General features: G+C 47.0%; 3 protein-coding genes across 4 annotated transcripts; 1 reads left to right on the forward strand and 2 right to left on the reverse strand.

The window, feature by feature from the left end:
* Positions 1 to 479: 479 nt before the first annotated feature.
* Positions 480 to 8,345, forward strand: vcp (valosin containing protein). Of its 2 annotated transcripts, XM_076033207.1 has the most exons (18): positions 481 to 638; positions 2,407 to 2,478; positions 2,708 to 2,819; positions 2,931 to 3,103; positions 3,183 to 3,325; positions 3,445 to 3,575; positions 3,663 to 3,794; positions 4,402 to 4,504; positions 4,741 to 4,874; positions 5,284 to 5,419; positions 5,562 to 5,674; positions 6,039 to 6,203; positions 6,287 to 6,409; positions 6,508 to 6,720; positions 6,835 to 7,143; positions 7,264 to 7,419; positions 7,531 to 7,685; positions 7,785 to 8,345. In XM_076033207.1, the coding sequence occupies exons 1-18, from the start codon at positions 622 to 624 to the stop codon at positions 7,888 to 7,890; spliced, it is 2,493 nt and encodes an 830-aa protein (XP_075889322.1). In that variant the 5' UTR covers positions 481 to 621; the 3' UTR covers positions 7,891 to 8,345. The 2 variants fall into 2 exon arrangements, with proteins under 2 accessions (XP_075889323.1, XP_075889322.1); XM_076033208.1 differs by lacking the exon at positions 2,407 to 2,478 and having other exon boundaries at positions 480 to 638.
* akr1a1a (aldo-keto reductase family 1, member A1a (aldehyde reductase)) lies at positions 8,346 to 12,585 on the reverse strand. Its single transcript, XM_076033211.1, has 9 exons — positions 12,468 to 12,585; positions 11,867 to 11,964; positions 11,675 to 11,794; positions 10,801 to 10,952; positions 10,532 to 10,727; positions 10,389 to 10,438; positions 10,151 to 10,300; positions 9,259 to 9,418; positions 8,346 to 9,039 (listed from the first exon to the last, which is right to left on the reverse strand). The coding sequence occupies exons 2-9, from the start codon at positions 11,945 to 11,947 to the stop codon at positions 8,974 to 8,976; spliced, it is 975 nt and encodes a 324-aa protein (XP_075889326.1). The 5' UTR covers positions 11,948 to 11,964; positions 12,468 to 12,585; the 3' UTR covers positions 8,346 to 8,973.
* An 803-nt stretch (positions 12,586 to 13,388) lies between these two features.
* On the reverse strand, positions 13,389 to 24,295 carry dnajb5 (DnaJ heat shock protein family (Hsp40) member B5). Its single transcript, XM_076033212.1, has 4 exons — positions 24,002 to 24,295; positions 22,241 to 22,519; positions 20,712 to 21,367; positions 13,389 to 15,480 (listed from the first exon to the last, which is right to left on the reverse strand). The coding sequence occupies exons 2-4, from the start codon at positions 22,449 to 22,451 to the stop codon at positions 15,247 to 15,249; spliced, it is 1,101 nt and encodes a 366-aa protein (XP_075889327.1). The 5' UTR covers positions 22,452 to 22,519; positions 24,002 to 24,295; the 3' UTR covers positions 13,389 to 15,246.
* Positions 24,296 to 25,737: the final 1,442 nt, after the last annotated feature.

Consider the following 25,737-nt stretch of genomic DNA (forward strand, 5'->3'; position numbering starts at 1 on the left):
GATTTTATTTTTCCTGGGACAGGTGGTGAAAAAAAGAGAACGATTCTGGGGAAGACGGGACGGGTGGCAACCAGCCACACCATCGAGGCGGTCAACAGTGCATGAAATGATACATGAAAAAGTGGTCGACTAACACGAACGAAAATGTGTTTGTTTCTTTATTGGCGAAACCATACAGAATCAACGTACATAATCATTTGGTTCGTTCGTTTAAACGTCCAGTTATTATTCGGGGTAAAAGACCAACCGTGTTACTTGAGTAACTTCAACGCGGTGCACATTAATTGGATGATGGCAGTTTAGTGACACGGCCGAACCACCAATAAGAGTTGCGTTGTTGAAAAACTGTTCCGCCCTTCTGGTTTTTCACTGGTCAGTTCTTCACATTGCGCTTGATGACATCACACCACGGGCCTTTTCATTTGTTTTTCGACCGGATGGACAGACTCCAGCCAATCAGAGTAAGGGATGCATGTTGTTCACGGTATAACTAATAAGGAGCACGGAACTGCTGCTCTTTCGTGAGAAGCCAGACATCGTAGTGTACCGTGAACCGGTTAAGCATCTCAAACATTAAGCTAGATTGTATTTATTTATTAATAAATATCCAGGTGGACGACCATGGCCTCGGGAGGAGAGTAAGCATTGTTGTTTTTTTCCCCCATTCTAACACGTTTTCCAAACAATTGCTATACGCAGAAATTGTTAACGTCAGTTTAGAACCCGTTCTTCGTCAGTTTTGGAAAGTTAGCATAATTGCTAATACATTGCCGAGTTTGCTAACAGGAAAGCTAACGGGGTCAATTACTGGAGCCTCCGCAGTACTATATTTTGATTAGATAACCCAATGTAATGTATGTGTAGCCAACAATTTGTCATCCCGATAAATTGTCGTGACTTGTAAGCGGTTGTCATCCACACTTACGGTTTCGTTTTCATGCATTTATTACATTTTCCGATTTGTCATCAGTGTGACGGCTACCTGACAAAGCAGAGTCGTCGCTGCTGTGTGCTAACGTTAGCTTAGCAACTATGTCAAGGCCAAAGCCATCCACCATTACACCAATGAATTGGCCTATCTATTGGAATACGGAGTCTTTAATGTGGAGAAGATTTTAAAATGTACACATACCTGTTTCGATGTATATTTGTATATCTCCGTGGGACACTTGTCATTATACAACTGATGGCACTGTTGACCACACAGCGAGCTGTGTACAGCCGCTTCACAGATACTACCGCTAGCTGACGTACTAGCAATGCTGGGCTATTGTCATCACGGGCAGGATACACAGACACAATTTAGCAGGGAGATGACGTTACATAAACATCGCATTTCTTTGTCTTTTCAGTTCTTTTGGGTGGGTAGAAAATGTGGTTGCTGACACATTTTAGAATATCGCATTAATGTACCGTGAACAACCTAGCCTAGCGAACAAAGTTTTTTTTTTTTCTTTCAGTGCTTTTGCTGTGTCATCTGGCTCAGTTAGCTGGCTCGTTAGCATTAGCGTGCTAACAAAATGAAAGAAAAGCATCTCACGGCGCCTGGGCTCTTCTAGAAAGCTGTAGTCGTCGAAACTGTGAAATGGCTGTTGTTTTAGTTAATACATGGATTGCCGACATAGTTCTGCCTATTGCCAATATGACATCTTCAGCCCTTGTCGTTGGCAAACAGCGAGCTGTTTAAAAGATGGGACAAGGCCATAACGTCATATATGAAGTCGTATTTTGGTTGTACTTTAGAAACAAGCACGTCATATTTGCGATTGCGGGTTAATTTGCTTAAGGTATCTAGATTTAAAATATAAAAAAAACAAAAAAAAAAACAAAACAACAATACGAAGTCTGTCATCGTATTTCCGCAGGTAGGAGTTGACCAAAATATCACCTGCATGCTATTAATGAAACCTATTCATGTTATCTCTCTCTCTCTCTGTAAGCCTGCTCCACATTGTTAACCTGACAATTACGTGTTACTTTCTCTGAGCAACATACCAGCTTTTACTGTCTTATCGTAGTAATTAAATTAAAACCACAACAATCAAAATGTCAGAGGAGTGCTGCTCGGGTGTGATGCCGTCTCCCCCAGGTTCTATTCTGTTCCGCGGATGCAACGTGTGATGTTTATATAAAGTGAGTTTGAGGCTCCGAAGAGGACTTGTGCAATTATAAAACATCTTTGGTTGGGTATTACTTGAAGTCATGCGGACATGTTGCGGTCAAAAAGGCCTTTTCCAGGGGACCTTTTGTTGTGCTTGATACCAAATACTTTTAATATATTGTATTTTCCCAGATTTTTGTTCCTTGTAGTGTCGAGCCATATGCTAACGAGGGGTTCCAGATCTTTTAGCGTATTTATGTTATGCTTAGGTTGCCATAAGTGTACACTTTGTCCTTCCAAAATAGAAACATCCCCATGGGCACTAACACTGGTGGTGAGGAAAAGACTCCAGTGCGCAATGCACCACCTGGACAAGCGTGAGTACTGATAGTACGAAACAAATGAAGCTCATCAAGAGGGAACTTGAGAAAATGCCACTGACCGAAACAAGTCGGCGTGATCTTCACTCATGCCCAGCTTTTTAATTGCACGCGTCCTTTTCAATTTCTCAGACTCACAACTACATGTGTCAAATGGTCGTCTAGTGTCTGTATTTGAAAGGCTTGGTTTTGTCAATGTCTTCTAAAACTCATTTTTTAATTCCAGACCCAAAAATGATGATTTAGCTACGGCAATTCTAAAACAGAAGAACAGACCCAACAGACTGATCGTTGATGAATCCATCAATGAGGACAACAGCGTGGTCTCACTCTCCCAGGTAGACTCGCAGAAACCTTTCTTAATCTTGTACACACAGTTTTGAAGAATTCGATGTACAATGATATGCACAAGAGATGCCAGGAAAAAAAGATGACGTAATGTTCAACAGGCCAAGATGGACGAGCTGCAGCTCTTCCGCGGAGACACGGTGCTGATGAAGGGAAAGAAGAGGCGGGAGACCGTTTGTATCGTGCTGTCTGATGACACCTGCTCTGATGAAAAGGTTCGAATGAACAGGGTGGTCCGCAACAATCTGAGGGTGCGACTGGGTGATGTCATCAGGTAGTTAAAAAGTGCAAAATGATCCCGTTTCCTGTAGCCTGCATCAAAACAGTGTCACTGAGTCTGATCTCGTCTCCAGTATTCAACCGTGTCCTGATGTCAAGTATGGAAAGAGAATCCATGTCCTCCCAATAGACGACACAGTGGAGGGAATCACCGGCAACCTGTTTGAAGTCTACTTGAAGCCATACTTTCTGGAGGCTTACAGGCCAATCCGCAAAGGTATTCCAAATTACAGTTGCCTTTGGAGAAATATCAATGGCATTCCGTATTAAGTTACAATGTATTAATTGCTGCTCAGTTCAGACAAACAATTTGCTATCATTTGTTTCTTTGTGAAGGTGATATCTTCCTGGTCAGAGGAGGAATGCGTGCGGTGGAGTTCAAGGTGGTGGAGACGGATCCTTCACCCTACTGCATTGTTGCTCCTGATACGGTCATCCACTGTGAAGGAGAGCCAATCAGGAGAGAGGTGGGAAATAGCTATTTCACATTGCGTTTGAGCTGCAGTCTCTTCTGAAGTGCAGAAATGTAAGCGTCTTGTATTTTTTACATTCAGGATGAAGAGGAGTCTCTGAACGAGGTGGGCTACGATGACATTGGAGGAGTGAGGAAGCAGTTGGCTCAGATTAAAGAGATGGTGGAGCTGCCTCTCAGACACCCTGCACTCTTCAAAGCCATTGGAGTGAAGGTGTGGCTCCTTCTGTCTTTGTTTTGTATAAAACACTTCAGCACCTTTTTATGTGACTATTCAGACAGCGATTAATTCTGATAAAAACTGTGGTACTGAGGGAAAGACTGTAAATAAAACTGAACAATCATTCTGGTTATGTGGACTAGAAATATATGCAGGGTAAACAAGGGAAAGGAACCCTTTAAATACAAGGCCTTACCTTATTGCTCCCTACCAAACTGGTGGATTTGCAGCTGATGTTTTGGTACAGTCTTGCACAGAACCCCAGAAAACCTGCCTTCCTTTTGCTTTCTGTTCCAATTGAAAAGCAGAGAGCCGATTCACAAACGGGTGTGTTCAGTTCAGCCATTGCAAACGTAATCGCATGATGTGGCACACCCAGTGGTAAAACTTTGAGATATGACAGCAGCTGCTGAACTTTATGAGAATGGATTATGGGTTGATGGCATAATGAACGTCACCTTATTCTGCAGCAGAAAATAGGGACACTCGCAGTGTACTTGTGATACCTCATGGGCACACTCAGGAACTTTATATCACCGTAATATAGTGAAACTGCCAGTACAGAAACACTAACCATCTGAAACTTTATTCCCTCCCACAGCCTCCTCGTGGAATTCTGCTGTATGGACCTCCTGGAACCGGAAAGACTTTGATTGCCAGAGCTGTCGCCAATGAAACTGGAGCTTTCTTTTTCCTCATCAATGGTAATCAAACTCTCATTCTGTCTGATTAATTCAAGGTGAAATGTACAGAGGTTCTAAATATCTCTCCTATTAAAATGGTAAAAATCCTAATAATTGTGCGCTAATATTTGGAGAAGACAAGCAAGTAGTCTAAGAGAAGGGGTCTGAACTCATAGACTCATACATAGACACACATGGGTTTCTGTTTATTCTGGAATTTGCTTTCCTCTCAAACCGTATCCGTCGCACTGTTTCAGGTCCTGAGATTATGAGTAAACTGGCTGGAGAGAGTGAGAGTAACCTGAGAAAAGCCTTTGAGGAAGCGGAGAAGAATGCTCCTGCAATCATCTTCATTGATGAGCTCGATGCCATCGCTCCCAAGAGGGAAAAGGTGAGTGGTGAAGAAGGCAGTGAGAAAAAGAAGCTTTAAATTGAACCGACTGGAATTGATTTAATTGGCGTGTTGTGCTCGGTGTACCCTGCCTTGCCCGTGACAGCTGGGATAGGCTCCAGCAAACCCCTGCATCTTTGAGTGGAGGATTAAGTGGGTATAGAAAATGGATGGATTGATGGCAGGAGTTAATTTTGTATGTGGTTTTTAGGTATTCTTGTTTCACCAAAAAATATCTTTTTGGGGATTAATTCAAGACATTTGGATTAGGAAATCATGTCAGTCAACCAATCTGTCTCATCAGTCTATCCCAGCTGTCGTAGAACAGTAATACACCTATGAATGTTAATGTTTTTTTTTTTAAGCCTTGTGTGATCATCATTATTTTATTGTTTTTCTCAAACTACAGACCCACGGAGAGGTTGAGCGGCGCATTGTGTCTCAGTTGCTGACTCTCATGGATGGTCTCAAACAGAGGGCTCATGTCATTGTCATGGCTGCCACCAACAGACCCAACAGCATTGACCCAGCACTCAGGAGATTCGGTAAGAGTTCATAACCAGAATGGTTCTGAGTGCATGGAGAACTCAAAACTGAAAAGTGACTTACACATGCTTATATATTAGCTTTAAATTGTGCCAATTTGGTTGCAACTAACAACTGTTGCCTGACCCCAACTCTTTGCAGGGCGTTTTGACAGGGAAGTGGACATTGGCATTCCTGATTCTACTGGCAGGCTGGAGATTCTCCAGATTCACACCAAGAACATGAAACTGGCTGACGATGTGGACTTGGAACAGGTCTGTGCACGGCAACAGTCATGTGACACCAATCCCGTGACTGTCTGTGTTTATTGTCTAGGAACATTCAACGTATTATTGAATATCATTTTCTGCTGATCTGTTTGTTTGTTACTTGACTGCAGTGAAGTCCGGTTTTACTGTTAATTCAGGCGCACATGTTCACACGCCTCTTTTAAGTGGTTATGCTGCATTTGTCAATATAACTCAGGAGTCACTGATGTTAATGCGTGATACAGTTACAACAACAACAATATTGATATATTTTAATGTCAACATAATTACAGAACTACAGTGTAGTTTTCATTGAGGGTTCGGGACACTGGCCAGTTGCTTGACATTCCTCCTTACATATTGTCTTCAGGTGGCCAATGAAACCCATGGACACGTTGGTGCAGATCTGGCTGCTCTGTGCTCTGAGGCCGCCCTGCAGGCCATCAGGAAGAAAATGGACCTGATCGACCTTGAGGATGAGACTATTGATGCTGAGGTCATGAACTCACTTGCTGTCACCATGGATGACTTCAAGGTAAAACATGGTCCAAACTCACTTTTGAAAGCAAATTATATGAAGGATGTGTGAGTCTTTGCTGACTTCCTGTGCTTGTGCAGTGGGCACTGAGCCAGAGCAACCCCTCTGCGCTGAGGGAGACAGTTGTGGAGGTTCCCAACATCACCTGGGAGGACATCGGTGGACTGGATGATGTCAAGAGGGAGCTGCAGGAGTTGGTGCAGGTAAGATCATCACTGCAAAGAACAATCTCGGCAGGAAGGGATGTGTGACATAAAATTAGATAATGGACTGACTGTTTTTGTCCTGTCTGTGATTTCAGTACCCAGTGGAGCACCCAGACAAGTTCCTCAAGTTTGGCATGACCCCATCCAAGGGTGTGTTGTTCTATGGCCCCCCTGGTTGTGGTAAGACTCTGCTGGCCAAAGCCATTGCCAATGAGTGCCAGGCAAACTTCATCTCCATCAAAGGACCCGAGCTGCTCACCATGTGGTTTGGAGAGTCTGAAGCCAACGTCAGAGAGATCTTTGACAAGGCAAGAATGTTCTTACCCAATCTGTTCCTCCAAAGTTCACCACTAACGCAACAGTGGTGTAGAGTTCACTTCAACCTTGTTTCATAAGATCCATCTTCATGTGAACGTTTCCAGGCCCGTCAAGCAGCTCCATGCGTGCTGTTCTTTGATGAGCTGGACTCCATAGCAAAGGCTCGTGGTGGCAACGTGGGAGACGGAGGCGGAGCAGCCGACCGAGTCATCAACCAGATCCTGACCGAGATGGACGGAATGTCCAGCAAGAAGAACGTCTTCATCATTGGAGCCACAAACAGACCAGACATCATCGACCCAGCCATCCTGAGACCTGGCCGTCTGGATCAGCTGATCTACATCCCCCTTCCAGATGAGAGAAGCAGGATGAGCATTCTGAAGGCCAACCTCCGCAAGAGCCCAATTAGCAAGGTGAGTTTTGTTTTGTTTTTTATAGTTTTGGATTTTCTCTCCAATGTACTCTTAAGTTTAAAAGTATCAAGTTTGTGTTATTGTTTTAAAGGCCAAATCTCTTTTTTCACTTCATGATAGGATGTGGACCTGGACTATCTGGCAAAGATGACCAATGGCTTCTCGGGAGCTGATCTGACTGAGATCTGCCAGCGGGCCTGCAAGCTGGCCATCAGAGAGAGCATTGAGAACGAGATCCGCAGAGAGCGGGAGAGGCAGACCAACCCATCAGCAATGGTCAGTGATGTTTCTGTCCAACAGTTGGTTTTTACCATATCTGCATTGTACTGCCCCGCTGCCAAGCCAGTTGGTTTGCGTTATTCACATTCTCATATTTAATGTTAACAGGAGGTAGAGGAGGACGATCCCGTGCCAGAGATCAGGAAGGATCACTTTGAGGAGGCGATGCGATTTGCCCGTCGCTCCGTCAGTGACAATGACATCCGCAAATACGAGATGTTTGCTCAGACGCTGCAGCAGAGCCGAGGCTTTGGCAGCTTCAGGTACAGTTGGACGGCTTGTATCAGTCATAATAACGACAGATCTACCAAAAAGAACGTCCCTAATATTTCTAAATGTTACCCTCCCCCCCCGTCCTCCAGGTTTCCCACCAGTGGTACAGGCGGCACCGGTCCAACCCATGGCCCGGGCGGATCTGCCGGCGGCTCAGTGTTCAACGAAGATAACGACGACGACCTTTACACGTAAATGTGCACCGTCCACCTGGTGGTCAGTTCTGGGATCACACCTGTACAAATTCTCACCAGATTCCACATTTTTAGGACTTTGTGCTTCTTTCATGTGTTCCTTTTTTGTATAACTTCCCTCGGAGACAGCATGTTGCCGCTTGGTTTTTGCCCTGGCTTTGATGTGAGTGGGGGCAGGGGGAGGTTGGAACTGGAAGGTTATTGGTGCAGGGTGTGGAGGGATGGGGCACAGGGCGGGGTGGAATTTTTGGGCGTCATTTGAGTGGCCTCATTCTCAGTATCTCACAACCAATGTTAATGGCTTTAGTGATTGGATTCTATGCTAGACTATAAGAAAGAAAAGAAAAAAAAAACATATTGCTAATGACTTCCTCTTTTTTTTTAAATGAACAGTAGCATAAAATGTATTCAGATTTGTCAAAAATATGTTGAAAAATAAAATCTCACAAGGTCAAATGTTTTCTGTCTTTATTTTATTGGTTTAATCTTCGATAATAATTGTGATCCTAGCTAATGTCTTGGCAAAGTGAATTGACATGGCACGTTTGATGCTTGTGGAAAGGGTTTTTATTAGCGCTGATCATTACTACGTCAAAGACAGAATTTTAATCTTTAAATGTTAAACAGAACAGCACAATTGAGACGGGTGTAGCAGTGAAATCTTGTTTCATTTGATCGGTTGTGCAGCTTGAAGGTCATTTGTAGAAAAAGTGGCTGTATTGTGTGACAAAAGCTCACAGCATAGCTGGGTTGCTGCTGTGACATTGGAAGGACATAAAAACATCGTGATGAAAAAAAGAAAATAGTGACATCTGGCACTGGCAGTTCTGATTTAGACCACAGAGTGTCACTGAGAGTCTTGAAAGTTCCGCTGAGACGGACCACCACCCTTACCCACCCACAATTACAAATATGTGTTTATATACGTATGTGTTTGTGTACACACATACACATAAATCATGATTAGGATTTTTACTTGGAAAAAAAAATGTTGAATTTAAACTCAAAATTGGTGTGTTTAAATTTGTTTACTGAAGACCATGAGATATGTCAAATAGAATGGGATTTCATTGGGCATGTTGACTCAGTAGAGATCATTGAAGGGGAAATGAGGATGAGCTGCATCTCTCCACTCTCTCTTGCCATCCCTCTGTAGGAGGAAAAAGAAAGTTGAACCGACTTAATCCTATAAGGGCTGATATTATAAATCCCAGCACACATTAGACGAGTCGGCTGATATTTAAGAAGCTATTTGGTGTCACGCAGTCTGCAGGCATTTCAAGGGACTGACTTGGAAGTTTGCATGGCAGCGTAAAAAATCTTGGTCGTCTAATTAGAATTTCATGAGGCGTCTGGATGGGTGACTCACCACAACTGCCGGGACGATGAAGCGCTCGCTGCGGTTGAGGGATTCTATCAGCTTCAAGTCACCTTCCGACAGAGAAAAGTCAAACACCTGCAGGTTTTGCTGGATCCTGGAGGGCGTCACGCTTTTCGGGATGCACACGACGCCTCTCTGCACTTGCCACCTGCGGCGGAGAAAATAAAATCTCTCGGTGAAAGAGCTCCCTATAAGAGCTATGTATAAATGGTTCAGTACGTAAGCATGCGAAAGTTCCACGTGTTTAGGTGAGCATTTCATGTGTTTACATGAGCATTTTCACGTTAATGGTTCAGTATGACGTAATTACGTGACAAGTTTGATGTTTGCTTGTTTTCAACGAAGTAAGGCGCCATGGCCCGTTGGCACGATTCAAGAAAACCGAATTGGACACGTCAGGTCAGTTGGAGAGACGCATGAAAAAAAAGTGCCTTTGCTTGCCTCGTTTTGTTTAGTTTCCATTTGTTATGGCGAAATAACGTGAAAAGTAAAAACATGAAACTTTTCGCGTAGTTACGTGATACTGAGCCTTTCACTATCACGAAGTAGTGTGATAGTTTCATGTAACATTGTGAAAATTATCACGTAAAAATGGGAAAATTATCACGTAAAAATGAGAAACTTTAACGTGATTATGTTATACTGGGCCGCCCTTCCTCACTTTTTATGGGGGAGCATGGCATTGGTCCGACCTCCCATTAGTCCGACAAACTGGGCATTGGTCCGACCTCCCCTAATTCGAACCATAACCGCAACCGTTGCCCTAATGGGGAGGTCGGACTAATGGGAAGTTCGCTTTTTTTTTGACAGCATTGGCGGCAATACTTTTCCGTACCTTTCCTCCTACGTGCAGTTTTAAATCGCACAGCCCTTGTCCTACCTTAGGATGACCTGAGCTGGAGTCTTCTGGTATCTCTGAGCGATGGTCCCCAGTCGAGGGTCCTGTAAGAGGCTCGGCTCATCAGGAGAGGCCCAGGGTCGGTCCCCGCTGCCCAGAGGACTGTAGGCCGTCACACAAACAGACACTGACCTGTGGCGGAGAGTCAGACGACAATACATTCAGGTCTCAAGAATAAGATTTGCGTTCAAACAACGTGTCAAACAGCGTCATCACTGACCGACAGTAGGACAGGAGATCTGCTTGACACAGGTAGGGGTGGCATTCCACCTGTAGGGTAACCACACGCAGTGAATGCTGTCTTCTTGTGAAATATCCGAAGCGTTGCTCACAAGATTATGAAAGGAATGTGTTTAATTATACCTGGTTCACCACAGGCTTGTGTTTGGCTACGCTTATGATGTCACCGGTCTGCCTGGCGTTGAAGTTGGACAGTCCGATAGCTTTAACCATACCTTTGTCCACCAGGCCCTCCATCGCTGCCCAGGTGTCTCTGTAGTGCGTGTCTGAGTAGCAAATGCTTCCGTCTTCCTGGCGAGGCATCAGCTCCTTTCCACGCCTGAAAGAAAACACGTGAAATGGCTCTTCACAGTGATGAGCACGGAATGGGCTTGCAGTCCACAGCTGCTTACTGAAAGGCCATTGGCCAGTGCATGAGGTAGAGGTCCAAGTAAGAGAGGCCGAGGTGGGACAGGCTGGTCCTGCAGGCCTCTTCCACATCCGCAGGGTCGTGTTTGGTGTTCCATAGTTTGGATGTGACGAACACCTCCTCACGAGACAGAGTCTGGGAAAACAAATGAGAGACAAATGGGCCGAAATGATCAAATGACACAAAAACCTCAACTTTGGGAACCCAGTCACAGAATGTGTGATTTTTGAATATTCATCCTGGCTTCTAAAAAAACAATTAGACACGCCCTGAGAACTAATGAAAGGTCATTCTTTCAGTTTTACCCTCCCCCCATTTTGTTATATTGACTGTTTATTGTACGTGAAATAAAGAGTAAATTCAATTTTATCGCACCCTCGACAGTCTTACATTGAAACAAATATTACCGCACTATACTTATCTTAAAGCAGCCCCTCTTGTGTTGACTCATTTAGACTATTTTTAGTTCCAAAATGTGTGCCTGTGGACATGCCAGTTCATGGTCAGCACTTGAACTCTCAAGTTCTTGTTGACTCACTTGGCTCAGTTGAGAGTGATGACTTGAGGCTGACTTCAACAGGCGTGAACTGTGCATTGCTAATGAGTCGATTTGATGAATGCCATTTTTAAAAGGGCTCAAACTAAAAAATATGTCTGTATTTTACAGAGGCCCTTGTAAATAATAAGCATTTTCACAACAATAGATGTCAATATAAGGTCAATCAGCAAACTGTGCTGTGCATCAATGGCTATCGGGTATGATTGTTTCGCATAAGTTTGGCAAACTTCAAAACAAATGTGAGTTCAAATGGAGGCGTTCAGGAGAAAACCTCATCTCTTGTGTCACAGTTTCCTACCTTCCCTGCGCCGACCCTGAGAGCCAGAGCCTCTCCGACCTCCGGTTCGTTGCCGTACGCCGCAGCGCAGTCGATGTGTCTGTACCCACAGTCCAAGGCAGCCAGAACTGCCCGCTTGACCTGAAGAACACACAGTTACCGAGCATTTCCTCACATCAGAAGGAACCCAGAGGAGAGGAGCGCCGCTGGTACCTGGCCTGGCGCGCTCTTCCAGGTGCCCAGGCCAACCGTGGGCATCCTCTGGCCCGTCGCGAGGGTCACATAGGCGCTCATGGTCCCGCTCCGAGGATCTGAGGGAGAGAAGGCGGTGGCAGGGAGAGACGTGAGTGAAACTGGACCCAAGTCATGATGACTAAGTCCTAATACTTTGTTACTGATTCTCTCTCTCGTCTGAATTCATTAACTCCTGCGCTACAGCTGCGGCACAGGGCAAGCACCCCAACGCGTGACGGAAACCTTTGGTCGCTGAGGCGAGCGGCGGCCATCGAGCAACAGACGTGCAGCTGAGCTTTATTTCCCTCACCCTGCGGAATACAAAGTGTGCTTGGGTGGAAATATAAACCCTGTGCGAACCCTGCCTGGGCGCCGGAAATAGCTGATGCAGGAATATGGGATTAGTCACAGTTAGCACATCTCAGCACAGCACTCCCCCGTGGTTGACTGATTGTCTGCTATATCCTTACCATGTGACACACACACACACACACACGCACCACAGTATACAGTTGAGTACTATAAAGTTCTGCCAAATTCTCAAAAAAGCCAAGGAGGAGATCAGATGAAGTCCGCTCACCTGGGATCACCACGGTAGACAGGAACAGTCAGAAGGCTGAGGGTTGTCTGGACCTCTGGATTTTAACAGGGCAGAGGTCAAAGTCTGCCCCCTGTTGTTTACCTGCGACCCAAATGGAGGGAAAGCGTCCAAACTCCAAATATGTTGTAGCTTTTCCAGACCCCGTCACAGGTCTTTTCTGTCTGTCTTCTTGATGCGTCACTGGAACCGAATCGTTTGCTTATTTTCTCAGCTGCAAGACAACAAAATATGAACAACGCGAGATCCATTTTTAAACATCTCTTAAAATCCTACATAAGTCAGCAAGCTGTACTGGCGTATTTGCTCACTGCAGCTGGTTTTCAATGGTTGTCAGGCAAAGTCTTGCTTCTCTCAGTGGAAATGTGAGTCAGATGCAGGTGGTGAGAAGAAGATGAGGGTGCTTCCTATCACCAGGACAAATTGTGGGTTAACTGCATTCGAAAATACTTTTATATCTCATGATAAGGTGCGCATACGTGAATAATCAGCAATGTTTAACATTTGAGGCTGAGAGAAAACGAGTGCTTGAAACAAGGCCGTCCATCCGTCATCTGCTATCACCACCAAATGTGCACAGGATGAGGAGGATTAGAGCCAGACAGCCCTGGCTGACAGTTGCTGAGGAGTGGGAGAAACTGCACACAATTATAGAACAGTCATCCCCTGCAATTTTTGCACTGATTTAGGAATTTTCATTTTTTTTGGCCCCTGAAAAAAAGAAACACACGGTATGACACCCCCCCCCCCACCTCCCCCCACATTTTGGTGCCTAAGCGACTGAGGAGCTAAGGCTCCAAATGTTACCCACATTTCAATTAATATAATATTACACAGATAGGAGTTACATGGTGTGTGGATCTTTTGTTTTCTCCAAAACACAAATTCAGAAAGAGAAACACATAAAGTTTACAAGTTTAATTTATTTGACTTAAGTTTCGAAAAGGATCATAAATACTGTAAAATGCACATAAGCAGTGAGTCTATCATCATCATCATCAGCAGCAGCAGCAGCAGCAGCACGTGTGCATTGTGGTTGTGGCCGCGGTCCGTGTATCTCCAAAAGTTCAGAAGATGACTCTACATAAAAGTGCTGCTTTTTTTTTTTTCTGTAACATTGTTGTTTTCAAATGTCTAAAACACATGACCAACCAGGGCTGGGCCATACTCACACACACACACACACACACACACACACACACACACACACACACACACGCACACACACACACACGCACACACACACGCACGCACATACATACATACATACATACATCTTCTCATTGCTGTAAAACACAGTAGGAAGAGCTGAGGAGAGCTCTCAGAGCACCCTGCAGACAGAGGGCCGCCTCTCCAATAATACAAAAACTATTTCCTACACAGGGCTTCCTAATGAACAAAAAAAAAAAAATCCTAAAAATTGGATGTACGCGCATCACGAAGACCGGAGGCAGTTATGAAATCAATTGAGGATTGGATTCGCTAACCCAGTAGACCCCGGGAGAGGTGGTGGTGGTGGTGGGGGGGGGGGGGGGTTTACTTTTGGCATTGCTCACAGTAGCACCGAGACGTTGCCTTCGTTATGGCACAGGAGAAAGCAGGATATAAACAAGGCTCGATTTCCCAGAGAAAATGTCGACTCTTTACTGTGGACCTCAGCCTGACACCGTGCTTACCGTTCCCCTGGGAAATCAAACCTGCACTCGTACGGCACTTGACAAGAAGAATATATCGTCAGAATTTGTCTTTGTCCCTCCTTACATACAGTACAAAACTGATTGCACACTACTCATTGCTTACTTGCTGATTACCAGCACTGGTAGAACTGTAACGCGTGACACAGCATAGGGCACCTGTAGTATAGTTTCAATGGCTGAGCGTTATTAAAAGTGGACTAAGGCACCTAAATATTCCTCATTAACCAACCGGGCTGTTTGCTTCAGAGGAGCCGGCTCAGAAGGGAGAGCACCCACAAATGTGTGCAGATTGGTTTCTTTAGCAGACGGTTCAGCGTGTGATTGTCATGATTTAGATTTCCCAACATAGCCGCAAAACGCTTTTACTTTAAATAATCTGGGAAACGTGGGAGCGCAACTGATCTGAGCGAGTCGGCGCTCAGAGAGAACAGTGATCAGCCGACAGACTCCAAGCACAGACGCTTTCAACTGTGACCTAAAGTGAGAGCGAGAGACAGAAGAGAGAGAAAGAGGGGGGAAAAAAAGCTGCTGGTGCGCTTCAAGGTGAAAACATAAGGATAATGAGAAAAAGGAAAATGCGGTAAAGAATGTCTCCTAGAAATGTCTCGCACTTCATCCTATCGCACAAACACACACACACACACACACACACGCGGAAAGAGAAGAGGAGCAGACGGTGGAACGGCATATAAAACGACTGACAGATCCGTAGAAAACAGATTTAGAAAAAAGGGGGATCTGATAAAACTGCCACTGTGCCAAAGGCTCCCCCTCAGCGCTGCTCCGCTGCCTGGGTGCCTCCTGCGTGATGCTCAGAACCGATCCGACCTGATAACAAGAGCTTCGCCTCATCCATCTGCTGCAAAAGTCCCCACAGACCACATGGAGAGTTTAATGGAGGCTGAAGGTAGGAGAGGAAAGTACAGCGGAGGTCGACATGTCACATGTTGAGACTGGGGCTTGTGTTGGTATTGGCGGTGTGTGTGTGTGTGTGTGTGTGTGTGTGTGTGTGTGTGTGTGGAGGGGTGCAGGGAGTTCACAGGAGGGGGGGGGTCTGCGTCCTCCTACGACTGGGGGAGGTGCTGTCTGATGATCTCCTTCGACTGCGGGGGGATCCTGTCGGGGAAGCGCACGGAGAACTCCACGATGAGGTCGCCGCGCTGCGACGGGTTCTTGGGGAAGGGCAGGCCCTCCCCTCGGAGCCGCTTGGCCGTCCCCGGCTTGATGATGTCGTGGCAGGGCAGCGAGATGATGCGGTTCTCCAGCGTGGGAATGCTGACGGTGCAGCCACACAGCGCCTGCGAGGGAGGGAAGAGCGGCGGCAAGGTTAGCGTCAAGACGCTCCCAAGGCTGCAGGTTTCAGATCAGGTGCAAAAGCATTTAGGCCAGTGACCAACTGGTGGGTCGTGACCCAAAAGTGGGTCGCAGAGTTGTTTGGATTGGGTCGCGGCTTCGCCTGCAGTTTTTATAGTATAAATTATCTATATTTAGAGAGGAAATGCTGGGCATTTATTTGGCAGAAGACACATTTCAATTCCATGATTTCAATAATTTATTAAATAGACTTGAGAGAAAGTGGGCTGGCGGGTTTTCTTTTTTTTTTTTTTTTGTAGAATAAATTTTGAGTGCTGCGGAATAAATTTGGGTTGTGTGACTTCATTATCAGGAAGAAAAAAAAATGTGGGTCCTGAGACTCCACCCGTTAAGATTCACTGATATAGACCATCTTCTCTTAGTACGTCATCCCGAGCTTCACGTGTTTCCTATGTGTGTGTGTGTGTGTGGGTGTGTGCGAGGAAAAGGCTTTCTTTTCAAACTATTTCAGAAGCGTCCGCAGCAGCGCGGGGGGCCTCCGGATGACAAACACAGTATGAAACATGACATGGCTGTACCAAGCTTTTTCCTGTCCCTATGTTTGTGTGTGTGTGTGTGTGTGTGCATGTGTGTGTTTGTCACTGTTTGAGGGTCGTACACACTGGACTATGGTGGGGGGGGCTAATTTTAGCAAGAGTTGCATACCCGGGGCTAATGAAGTGAGGCAGGAATCGGCTGAGCTCGTAAATAGTTGGAGAGGTTTGTCAGATGGTCTGGCGAGAGTGAGAGAGAGAGAGAGAGAGAGAGAGAGAGAGAGAGAGAGAGCGCACGCAAACACACGCACACAAACACCCACCCACCCACACACGCACGCACACACACACACACACACACACACACACACACACACACACACACACACACACACACACACAAATGCCCGTGCGCGCACACGCACGCACGCAGTAAGCCTCACCTCCTTATCACAATGCCTGCTGAATCCACTCGCAGCGTGGAGAACGCTAAATTAAACACAGAGACCTGCAGTTATCACGATTTTGCAGCCTTTCCACAGAGCATCACTTGCCAGATTTTCGCCGGGCGGAGAGAACTATTACAAAATGACTCTGTGAATGAACATACAGTTGCCGCCGCCCCTCCCCCAAAAGTTCTAGAAACTTTAATCAAAATGGAACATTACGTTTAACGAGCTGTGTGCCAAAAACCCAGACGGAAAGTTATGGCCGCTGAATGCTAAAGTGAACGCGTCACAGAAGACGTTAACTAGAGGTTGACAATCAATATCAGTATTAGCTTTTTTTTTTATACGTATTGCTAATTCTAACCATGCTGATACAATTTGATCAGATGGATGTTTCTGCCCTCCAAAGTGCTACATTGTGCCTGGTTGTCGTTCTGGTCAATTTCCAAACATAATAAATTTTTTTTTTTTTTTTTTTTCCCTCTGGAGGCTGTGAAGAGCAGGCTAATTATATGCACCCTCCTACCAGAGATTAATGGAGGTTTTTCATCCATAGTCACATTCAAACTTAATGACAATTTAGAGTTGCTATTATCCGAACGTAACAAGCGTAACTTTGGACATCACCGCTACAATTCTGTAGAACAAGTCATTCTCAGAAGCAGAATGGACAGTGTAAAAATCCTGTCCTAAAAGGTTTCAAGGGAGTCATCATAGCAAGCCGAGACACAGTGGTGTTTAATGGGATCCGTGCTGTAGCCAGTTAGTCAGTTGGAGGCGGAGACAAGCCGTTAGTGTTGCCCGGGTCTAATAAAATACAACTGGACCCTGCAGTGGCCACTGATTAAAAGCAAGCGATAGCATTTTGTCTGTCACAACTGCGCTTGGCTGCAGTTTGTGAGCGTTTCTCCCTGATTCACATGAAAGTATTTTGTATTTAGATGAAAATACCAGAATCCAGCTGAGGAAAATCGTGCCAAGGCAAAGCTTCCTTACATCTCACCGATTAGAAGCGATACATTTTTTTTATCCGAAGAAAAACTAGAGAATTTCCTCTTGAGGCAACTATAAATGAAACATACCCGCTCAGGGCACGACCAGGGCAGCCGGCTATCATCATGTAACAGCGACTTTGCTCGCGTTGGCACATGCTTAACCTCTCACTCTGGGCCAGCGTCATTATGGGGTCTGTATTGTTGGAGCGCTGGAGGATTTCCTTGTCTTGTCTGAGGGTTTTTCTTTTTTAACGTGAGATTGGACGTCGGGGCGAATGATGTCCAGTCGATCAGAGCAGCTGCTTGAAGGGTCAGACAGAGTTTTCCAGTGTTGACATCAGCCCCCTCCCCCTCAGCCGCCACGACACGCATTAGGAGGTGATTTAGCGCGTGACTCTGACGGAGACTTAGGAGCTCATCCACTCTGTAGAGCCGCTGCCTTTGCATGATGCTATAGACGCACACCTATACTGCATGGGTTGCATAACACACACACACACACACACACACACACACACACACACACACACACACACACACACTTTCGCTTTCTCTCAACTAGATTAACGGCATTTTTAACTTGATTGGGTTAGAGTTAGTGATGTTAAGTTAGTTTAGGTATGTCGGTGAAGTCAAACACAGCGAAAAACGCCGCTCATGCTGTTGCAAGTTAACATTCTGCAGTCAAGTATAGGCCGTAAGACCAAAGTACACTTCATGCAATTCATGTAAATAGACCAAGTTCCAGTAATATAGTTCCAGTAGGCACAGTGGGATTGTTATGACTACAAAGATGCTTAAAAACAACGAATAATAACAAACTTTAGGTGTTGTTTTTTTTTTAGCTGTATTCTATGTAAATGTTGACAACTGTATCTGCAAAGTAAATTCCAATTGACGTTAACAACCGCAGTGGGAGTCACAAGGCATAACATTTTCCTTTGGCACGGCCCATAAAGGAGAAAGGATAAAAATACGCTGAACTCGAAAGAAACAACGAGCTTGAGTCAGTGAACCTCGTGTGTATTCCAGCAGTGCGGAGCTAAATTCGGTTGCCGACAAAGCCTGGCGATGCACCTCCACAAACGCTACCGTCACACTGCAGAGGCAATAACGGGCAGGAAGAGCCGGCCCGGGATTCAGACGCAGGTCGGATTCGGAGAAATCGATGTGTCAAATTCACCCTGAGCTCTCTAACCACATCTGACTGGCGTCGCAGTCTGCCAGGGCACTGCAGGGGCTGGAGGAAAAGCGAGCGCTGTGCAGCACTAATGGTGCTGCTCTTCGGGGTTTGCTCCAGGCAGCAAACAATATTTAGCAGCCAAGGAAAAAAGTGCAGGAAGCTCAATTTTGACAAAAAAAAAAAAAAGACAAGCTTAAAGGTAAAATAACTTGTTGAGAGCTGATGCCCAGATGTTTAAAGGAAATAAAGAGCTCACGCTATGGTGAGAATGGTGAGCAAAAAGTGAAGAATGTTCTTTGGCTGTGATAAAAGTTTACTTTTATGTCTCTTTTTAATCCTTATCTTTTAGCATTAGGCTCTCTACACACCATCCACCCTTGTTATATTATGCTGTGTGCATTGTGTACTGTTTGACACCCCACACGTGTGTGCCTCTGGGTGTCGGGTGCACCGTGCACAGCTGGTGGTGCAGCATCATGTTCTGGGGCGGGGGGGTTGAAGAAGAGTGCAGCACTGAATATATGAGATTGTTGTATATGCTTTGGATGCGGAATCATCTGACCCACTTCTCCCATATTCCCCCGATGCTCCAAAACCAACCCCCCCTCCCCCCATCTACACTCTTCCTCCAGTTCCTTCTTTTGCTTTGAGACGTAAGTCTCTTATCTGGTTAGCGGTTAGCGCAGACCACTGAGCCGCAGGAGTCGTTCAGTGCAACATTTAACCAACGTGCCTATTTCTTTGGGAGGGTGGTCGATCACTCTGAAGTTTGCATGTTCTCCCTGTGTCACATGTCTGTCACATGTATGTGTGGTCATGAGCAGGTGACGGCCCTCAGGAGTCTGGATCTGCTCGAGGTTTATTCCCACAGGGGAGTTTTTCCTGGCCTTGTTTTTCTTTCTAGGCGGGCCCTGCAATGAACTGCCGACTTGTGTAGGGTGTAACCACGACGGCTGGGAAGGGGCTCCATCGTGCAGACACCCGCGACCCTGCAGGAGCAGGAGAAGCGGTGATAGAGAATGGGTGGACGGACGCCTGTTTTGTATGAAACAGCCGTCCTTATACTCCAGGTAGAGTCTGCGCTGCTTTTGAGACGGAATGAAAGGTTGCTCTCAGTGGAACACAAAACAGTTCCTCCGCCTCTCTGAGAGCGACTGCCATCAAGCTGGGCACGGTGACAACAAACTGGTGAGCCCAAGAGCTCTAAACGCCGTGTAGTTCACAGACTGGGTGGAGAGGCGGGGGCGTCCTGGACCTGCTGGTGCCCCGGGTCGCAGGGAAGGCTTATTAAATGTCCTGCCAGTCACAGAAATAGCGTGTATTTACAAATACCCCTGAAGACTGCAGAGTGCACGTCGGATTGTGTTGGATTGTGTTGGATTGTGTTGGATTGTGTTGAAGCTGTGTGTTTGAAGCTCCATGTGGGGTTCATGCGAGTACGTTCATGCTGCAGCAGCAGCAGCAGCGGAATAAGTGAGGACACTTGGCTCTCAGCCGGTCACACGAGGACACCACATTCCTGCTGGCTGCTCTCACACACTGCAGACACACACACACACACACACTGCAGACACACACACACACACACACACACACACACACACACACACACACACACACACACACACACACACACACACACACACACACAATCCTCAGTATGCCCACACAGATCTACCTCAAAATTTCAGCCACATCCCACTACCTTGTGAATGCTCTGGAAGGGTATTGCTGCCATACTGAAAAGAAATGGGCTCAGTATCACGCAATTACATGAAAGTTTCTTTTTTTTTTTTACAAGATCAGTTTCACGTTATATCATCCTAACGAATGACACCAAAAGGAAATGAGGCGTAAATTAGACGCGATTCAATCAAAGTGTACTTTAAACTTGCCCAATTCTTTCCTTTTTTTTTTTCCTAGTATGGCAGCAATACACTTTTGTAGAACTGTAACCACTTTATGATTTCTCTACTTCGGGAGCGACGCCGACGGCGTGCAGACGGAAGCAAGACAGAAGAGAAGCTTTGGTGGAGTCGGGGCGGACGGACGCACCTCTTTCAGAGTGACCTTGCAGTGATAGATGACATTGGAGCCGTCTCTCTTGAAGTGGACGTGCCCTTTGTCCTTCAGAACAAAGGCTATGTCCGCAGGAATGTTCTCCGGGGTCTCGTCCCCCTCTTTGGGGAAGGTGATCTTGGTCCCTTCCTTCCAGCCCTTCTTGATGATGATGTTGAGGATCTTGTCCTCCGTCCTCATGCTCCGTCCGTCCGGGTTCAGCCGGCGGCGGGTGATCTTCATGCGCTTGGTGCAGCCGTGGAAGATCTCCTCCAGCGAGACCTTCAGCTCGTGGACCACGGGAGGGTCCTGGTGTTTCCGCGCCGCCCCCAGGCGCTCCGACGGCTGGCCCCGCCTCCTGCGGCCCTCCCCGGGGAAGCCGTTGTTGGCGGGGCCGGGGAAGCCGAACTGCCGGCCGAAGTGGGCGAAGGGGTCGTCCTCCTCCATGTCCACGTCCTGCTCCGCGTCGTGCTCGCTGTGGAAGGAGAAGCCGTTGGAGCGGCCGTGGCCGCGGTTGGAGCCGAAGAACATGTCGAAGGGGTTGGAGCCGCCGAAGAAGGAGGCGAACGTGGCGTGGGGGTCTCCGTGGAAGGTGTAGTGGTGCGTCGAGCTTCCCGGAGCCCCGGAGGAACTGCTTCCCCCTGTCTTCAAGCCTGCGAGACAGAGAGAAATATAAAGACATGGTACGAGATCTCTCGTGCGTCAGGAAAAACAAACACTAGGATCCACTCAGATACCCAGCAGCTCGGGCCGCCATCGCAAGAGGTGGGAAACAGTCGAGAGGAGAGCGGAGCCCAAGTGGGCGGGAAGAATCCCAGCAGCATCACTGATCTTTCAACAGAGCTGCTGTTGCTGCTGCTGCTGCTGCTGCTGCTGCTGCTGCTGGAGGAACTCGTACAATACCAGGTCACTCAGTCCAACACGCTCACACACACAGGTGCACAAACATACACTCCCACCCACACACACACACACACACAAGCACGCACGCACCAATTACAACCGCAATACGCTACGCCCACATTTGAAAACTACAGCAGTCACTGCTATTCATATCTCTCCGACGTAACATTCTTACGCCATCTGTCTGTCAGCTAACACACACACACACACACACACACACACACACACACACACACACACACACACACACACACACACCCTCTAACTACCCTTGCAGCTCACTGTAAGGCACCACAGATGGTTAAGTGTTGATCAAACGGTCGTCCTCCTGACTAAAACACAATCATGAGAAAATGCGGCAGCATTATTACTTGAGAAGCTGAAGCCCACCAAGGTCCCCTCCACCCCCCCCCCACCCCGATGTGATATTAGAAGCCTGAACCCTTTCAGGAGTCACGTCTAATAACAGTTTATTAAAAAAAGAAAAAAAAAAAAGAAAAAGGTGCCGCCTGCCGCACGGACGCTATTACCTCCACCGTCTGCGCTTATTATTTTTTTCATCACCTTCATGCAACGCAGGAAGCGTCGCACCCGGGCCACCCTCGCCAAGCCCCTGAGCTCACCTTCCTCTCCCAGCTGATCGTAGACGGCCCTCTTCTTGGGGTCGCTGAGGACCTCGTAGGCCTCGGCGATCTCCTTAAATTTCTCCTCGGCATTGGCGTCCTTGTTCTTGTCCGGGTGGAAGCGCAGCGCCATGCGCCGGTAGGCCTTCTTGATCTCCTCCTCGTTGGAGCCCTTGGAGATGCCCAGGGTCTTGTAGTAGTCCTTCCCCATGGCTGGCACACGCACATACACCCTCTGGACCGGGACGCCCCTCTGTTTTCTGTGGCCTCGATCAGACACTGCTGGGTGTGACAGAGGGATTAGAGGGCCAGGAGAAGAGCGGAAGATAATTACAGTAAGGAGATTCCATCTCTGCAGTGATGCTTTCTGCTCTTACATTGTGTGGATGGAGGCAAAACCAAATAACGGTGCAAAAGTGATTGTTGACTATTTCACCGCGTCCCTCGCTCGCTTGGGAGGACGCCCAGAGCGTCTGCGTGCGTGCTGTCGGAGGCACGCTGAGAACATGATGCTCTCTTTGTGCAGAAACCACTTGGACTGTTTCTGTGTAGGCCTCCACGCACTCAATGAAGCCATTAACGCCAATGCCACCGCGTGGCTTCATTGTGCCGGAGCGTATTGGGTCCTTCGCTCAGACACAGGTCTCACCTGCGCTCTGCGCCGTCGTTGTCAATCAACTTGATCTGTTGACCTTTAGCATCTCGTGATACAACAAGGCCTCGCTGTGTGTCACCATACCATCGATGTTCTTGCAACTGTCCATTCCCAGCTACTGTACTTTACTTTCAACAAAGACAGCAACCTCCTCCAAGTGCTGTAGCGTTTGCTGCTGCGACCGGCGACTAGACTAGATGATTGTGAACACTGGCAGCTGATCGAGGCGATGGATGGTGGACTAACGTCACCAGCAGGAACAGGAACAGGAAGCGCTACTCCCGAAAGTTCGAATTGTGTTCACGTGATATATAAAATAACCTTCCTGTAATTATTCTTCCCTCTTCTTGTGGCCGTGATCCTCTTTGGTATAGTTGGGAGACTCCCATTAGCAAGTCTTTGAATACTCCTCAGGTCAGCCGCTGACCAGAGCGACGGACTAAAAGCGTCCTGGCAGAGAGGAGGCAGAGCGTTCGCTTTCAGTGCTTTGTGGCGATGGCCAATTAGTGACAGTTGGAAATGGACAACGGAGGGACCTGGGTTTCCCCGAACTGCTGCTGCGGACAAATGGCTGATAAGAGTGGAGAGCTCCCCTCAACACACACACACACACACACACACACACACACACACACACACACACACACACACACACACACAGCCTGCTCCACATCATCTCAGCTCATACTTGGAATGCCCTTATTTAGACATATTACAGATTAGCGGCGTGCAAACGGAACCGGCTCATCCGCTGCGTTGAATCAGCTGTGATGGGGGGGCGCACGCGCGCACAGGCTGTCAGATAGCGGAGACCCCCCCACCACCACCACTACCTCCCCGCTGCCCCTCGTGCGCTGCTAAAACAATGGATCCCCCGGATCCAGATGATTCGGGTTCATTTGGTATGAGCGCACTACATACAGCCACGATATATTCCCGTTCCGCACGGTTGTCCTAACGGAACAGTGTTGATTTAATGCCAGGGACACAACAGCCCAGCAACAACAACAACAAAAAAAAGCAAGCGGCGACACAAAAGATTTTTTTTTTTTTTTTTTTTTTTTTTTTTTAAATATTCCTTTAATAAAAAAAGAGGGCCAACCTACCTGGGTACTCGGAGGTTACTGGAGAAGCGCTCTCCACATCAGCATGGTCCGGCTCCCCTCTCTCTCTCTCTCTCTCCCCCGCTACAGCCGTCGGTATCTGTCCGGCGGACCGGCACCGCTGCGTCCCCTTATGGAGTGACGTCAGCACGCAGGGGCGGGGCGAGTCCGGGCTCGGAAATAAACGGTGAGCAAACACCGGGCTGCGTCTGACGTTTGAGTGGAAAAACCTCTGTGGCCGGCAGCTTCCCCTGGCAGAGATACGACCGCTGAGGGACTGCGGTGAGGAAACACCCCCCAACCTCCCCCTCACCCCCCTTCTCCAAATAACTTTATCACATTTCAAATAGTTTCCCTGTGTGAAAACGGTCTGGTCGATCAAAGGCAGTGATTGGAGGGTTTCATATCTTGTGGGGTGGGGTGGGGTGGGGTGGGGTTAATACCGGCTGACCAAAATAAACTAAACGAAGTAATAAAATGCCATTACTTTAAGATAGCTCCCTTGTGTCCGAGCTGGCACATGGAGAGCCAAGCATGCCCGTAAACACATCAGGACGGATGGAGAACGCCAGATGTCTGAGTAGACGGTGTTTTTGTATTTTTATCCTCGTCCTCATCCATCTATTTATTCAAGCGTGACTCATATTGCTTCCTTTTCTTCATTACCTTCTGAGAAGCAGAAGTGTCGGTTATTCCAACTATCGACCAACAACGGAGGCTGCCCGCACCTGTTGATTTTTTCCCACTCTAATTCTCATTCATGTAATTCTCATTGGTTGTTCTACTGAGATAACAAATAGTAATACATTAGCTCTCGTGCATATTTTAAGCATTTTGTAGATTTGTAGGTACAATATTATCTAAAACCTACAGTCTACCTCTCAGCTGACAAACAAAAGTTTTTTTGTTTTTTTTTCAGTTATAACCTCTGCATAACAAGACCAAAATATCCCAATGAACCCCCAATGTCTTGACCCATCACCCGGTCATGCTGGGGGTCACGGGAAACCTTGAACTAGACCAAAGCTTCTGCTCCAGCTTAGCCTAAGGTCTATAAAAATAGCTAACATATCTTGTTTTGTCCCATTACAATCATGTTTACCAGTTCATAAATCGGTCTTAAGCTCTTAGACCACTGGAGATCTGATGAATGTAACTAATCTCATCTGGCCCTGCCAACGTTTTTGGACAACACCGCTAACCAGCAGCTGCAGTAAGAATAATCACGACTACAATGGGTAAAACTGACAGGAGAGCCTTTCAGTGGAGGTTTGAATTGATGCTACCGGAGGGAGACGTGCAGCAAACTAAACATACAGTGAAAGAACTTCTTTCACCAATGCACGTCAATAAACTCAATAGGCGCCTATTCTGAAAAATCAGATATTTTCTACCTCCGGCTGGAGCCTGAGTCACCGTCGGTGACTTTTACTGGTTCAGTGCACTGAAAAGTTCCCTCTGCGGGGTGATGTCCTCCTGCTCTGCTGGTTCAATGTGAGGAATAGAACGAGAGAGCAACTCATCCGGGCTTTGAGTCAGCACTCCCTTGCCGGCGTGGAGAGGAGGTGAGAGAAAAGTGGGCGTGCTTAATGGAGGAGTCCGTCTGACACGCATGTACTCTAAAACAATGGAACCACGTAGACGAAGCCACAGCGGAGCGGAGACATTCCTGCATGTCCAGCTGAGCATGTGTGTTGGCAGCGGGGAGGGACGTCAAGCCGAGTGCAGCTGTCCCACAG

This window comes from Nelusetta ayraudi, unplaced genomic scaffold, assembly GCF_046127955.1.
Source record: "Nelusetta ayraudi isolate G7.1 ecotype Tasmania unplaced genomic scaffold, CSIRO-AGI_Nayr_v1 ptg000041l, whole genome shotgun sequence".
Taxonomy (NCBI): domain Eukaryota; kingdom Metazoa; phylum Chordata; class Actinopteri; order Tetraodontiformes; family Monacanthidae; genus Nelusetta; species Nelusetta ayraudi.

Bases quoted from the DNA above. Each gene is read 5' to 3' on its own strand.
- vcp (XM_076033207.1), top strand. The intron at 3,326-3,444 runs GTATTCCAAATT...TTCTTTGTGAAG, and splicing joins TTACAGGCCAATCCGCAAAG to GTGATATCTTCCTGGTCAGA. The intron at 6,721-6,834 runs GCAAGAATGTTC...GAACGTTTCCAG, and splicing joins TCAGAGAGATCTTTGACAAG to GCCCGTCAAGCAGCTCCATG.
- akr1a1a (XM_076033211.1), bottom strand. From the start codon at position 11,947: ATGAGCGCCTATGTGACCCTCGCGACGGGCCAGAGGATGCCCACGGTT. The intron at 11,795-11,866 runs GTACCAGCGGCG...TGTGTTCTTCAG, and splicing joins GGAAGAGCGCGCCAGGCCAG to GTCAAGCGGGCAGTTCTGGC. The intron at 10,439-10,531 runs GTATAATTAAAC...GTTACCCTACAG, and splicing joins ACAAGCCTGTGGTGAACCAG to GTGGAATGCCACCCCTACCT.
- dnajb5 (XM_076033212.1), bottom strand. From the start codon at position 22,451: ATGGGGAAGGACTACTACAAGACCCTGGGCATCTCCAAGGGCTCCAAC. The intron at 21,368-22,240 runs GTGAGCTCAGGG...TCTGTCTCGCAG, and splicing joins CGATCAGCTGGGAGAGGAAG to GCTTGAAGACAGGGGGAAGC. The intron at 15,481-20,711 runs GTGCGTCCGTCC...CCTCCCTCGCAG, and splicing joins GCAAGGTCACTCTGAAAGAG to GCGCTGTGTGGCTGCACCGT.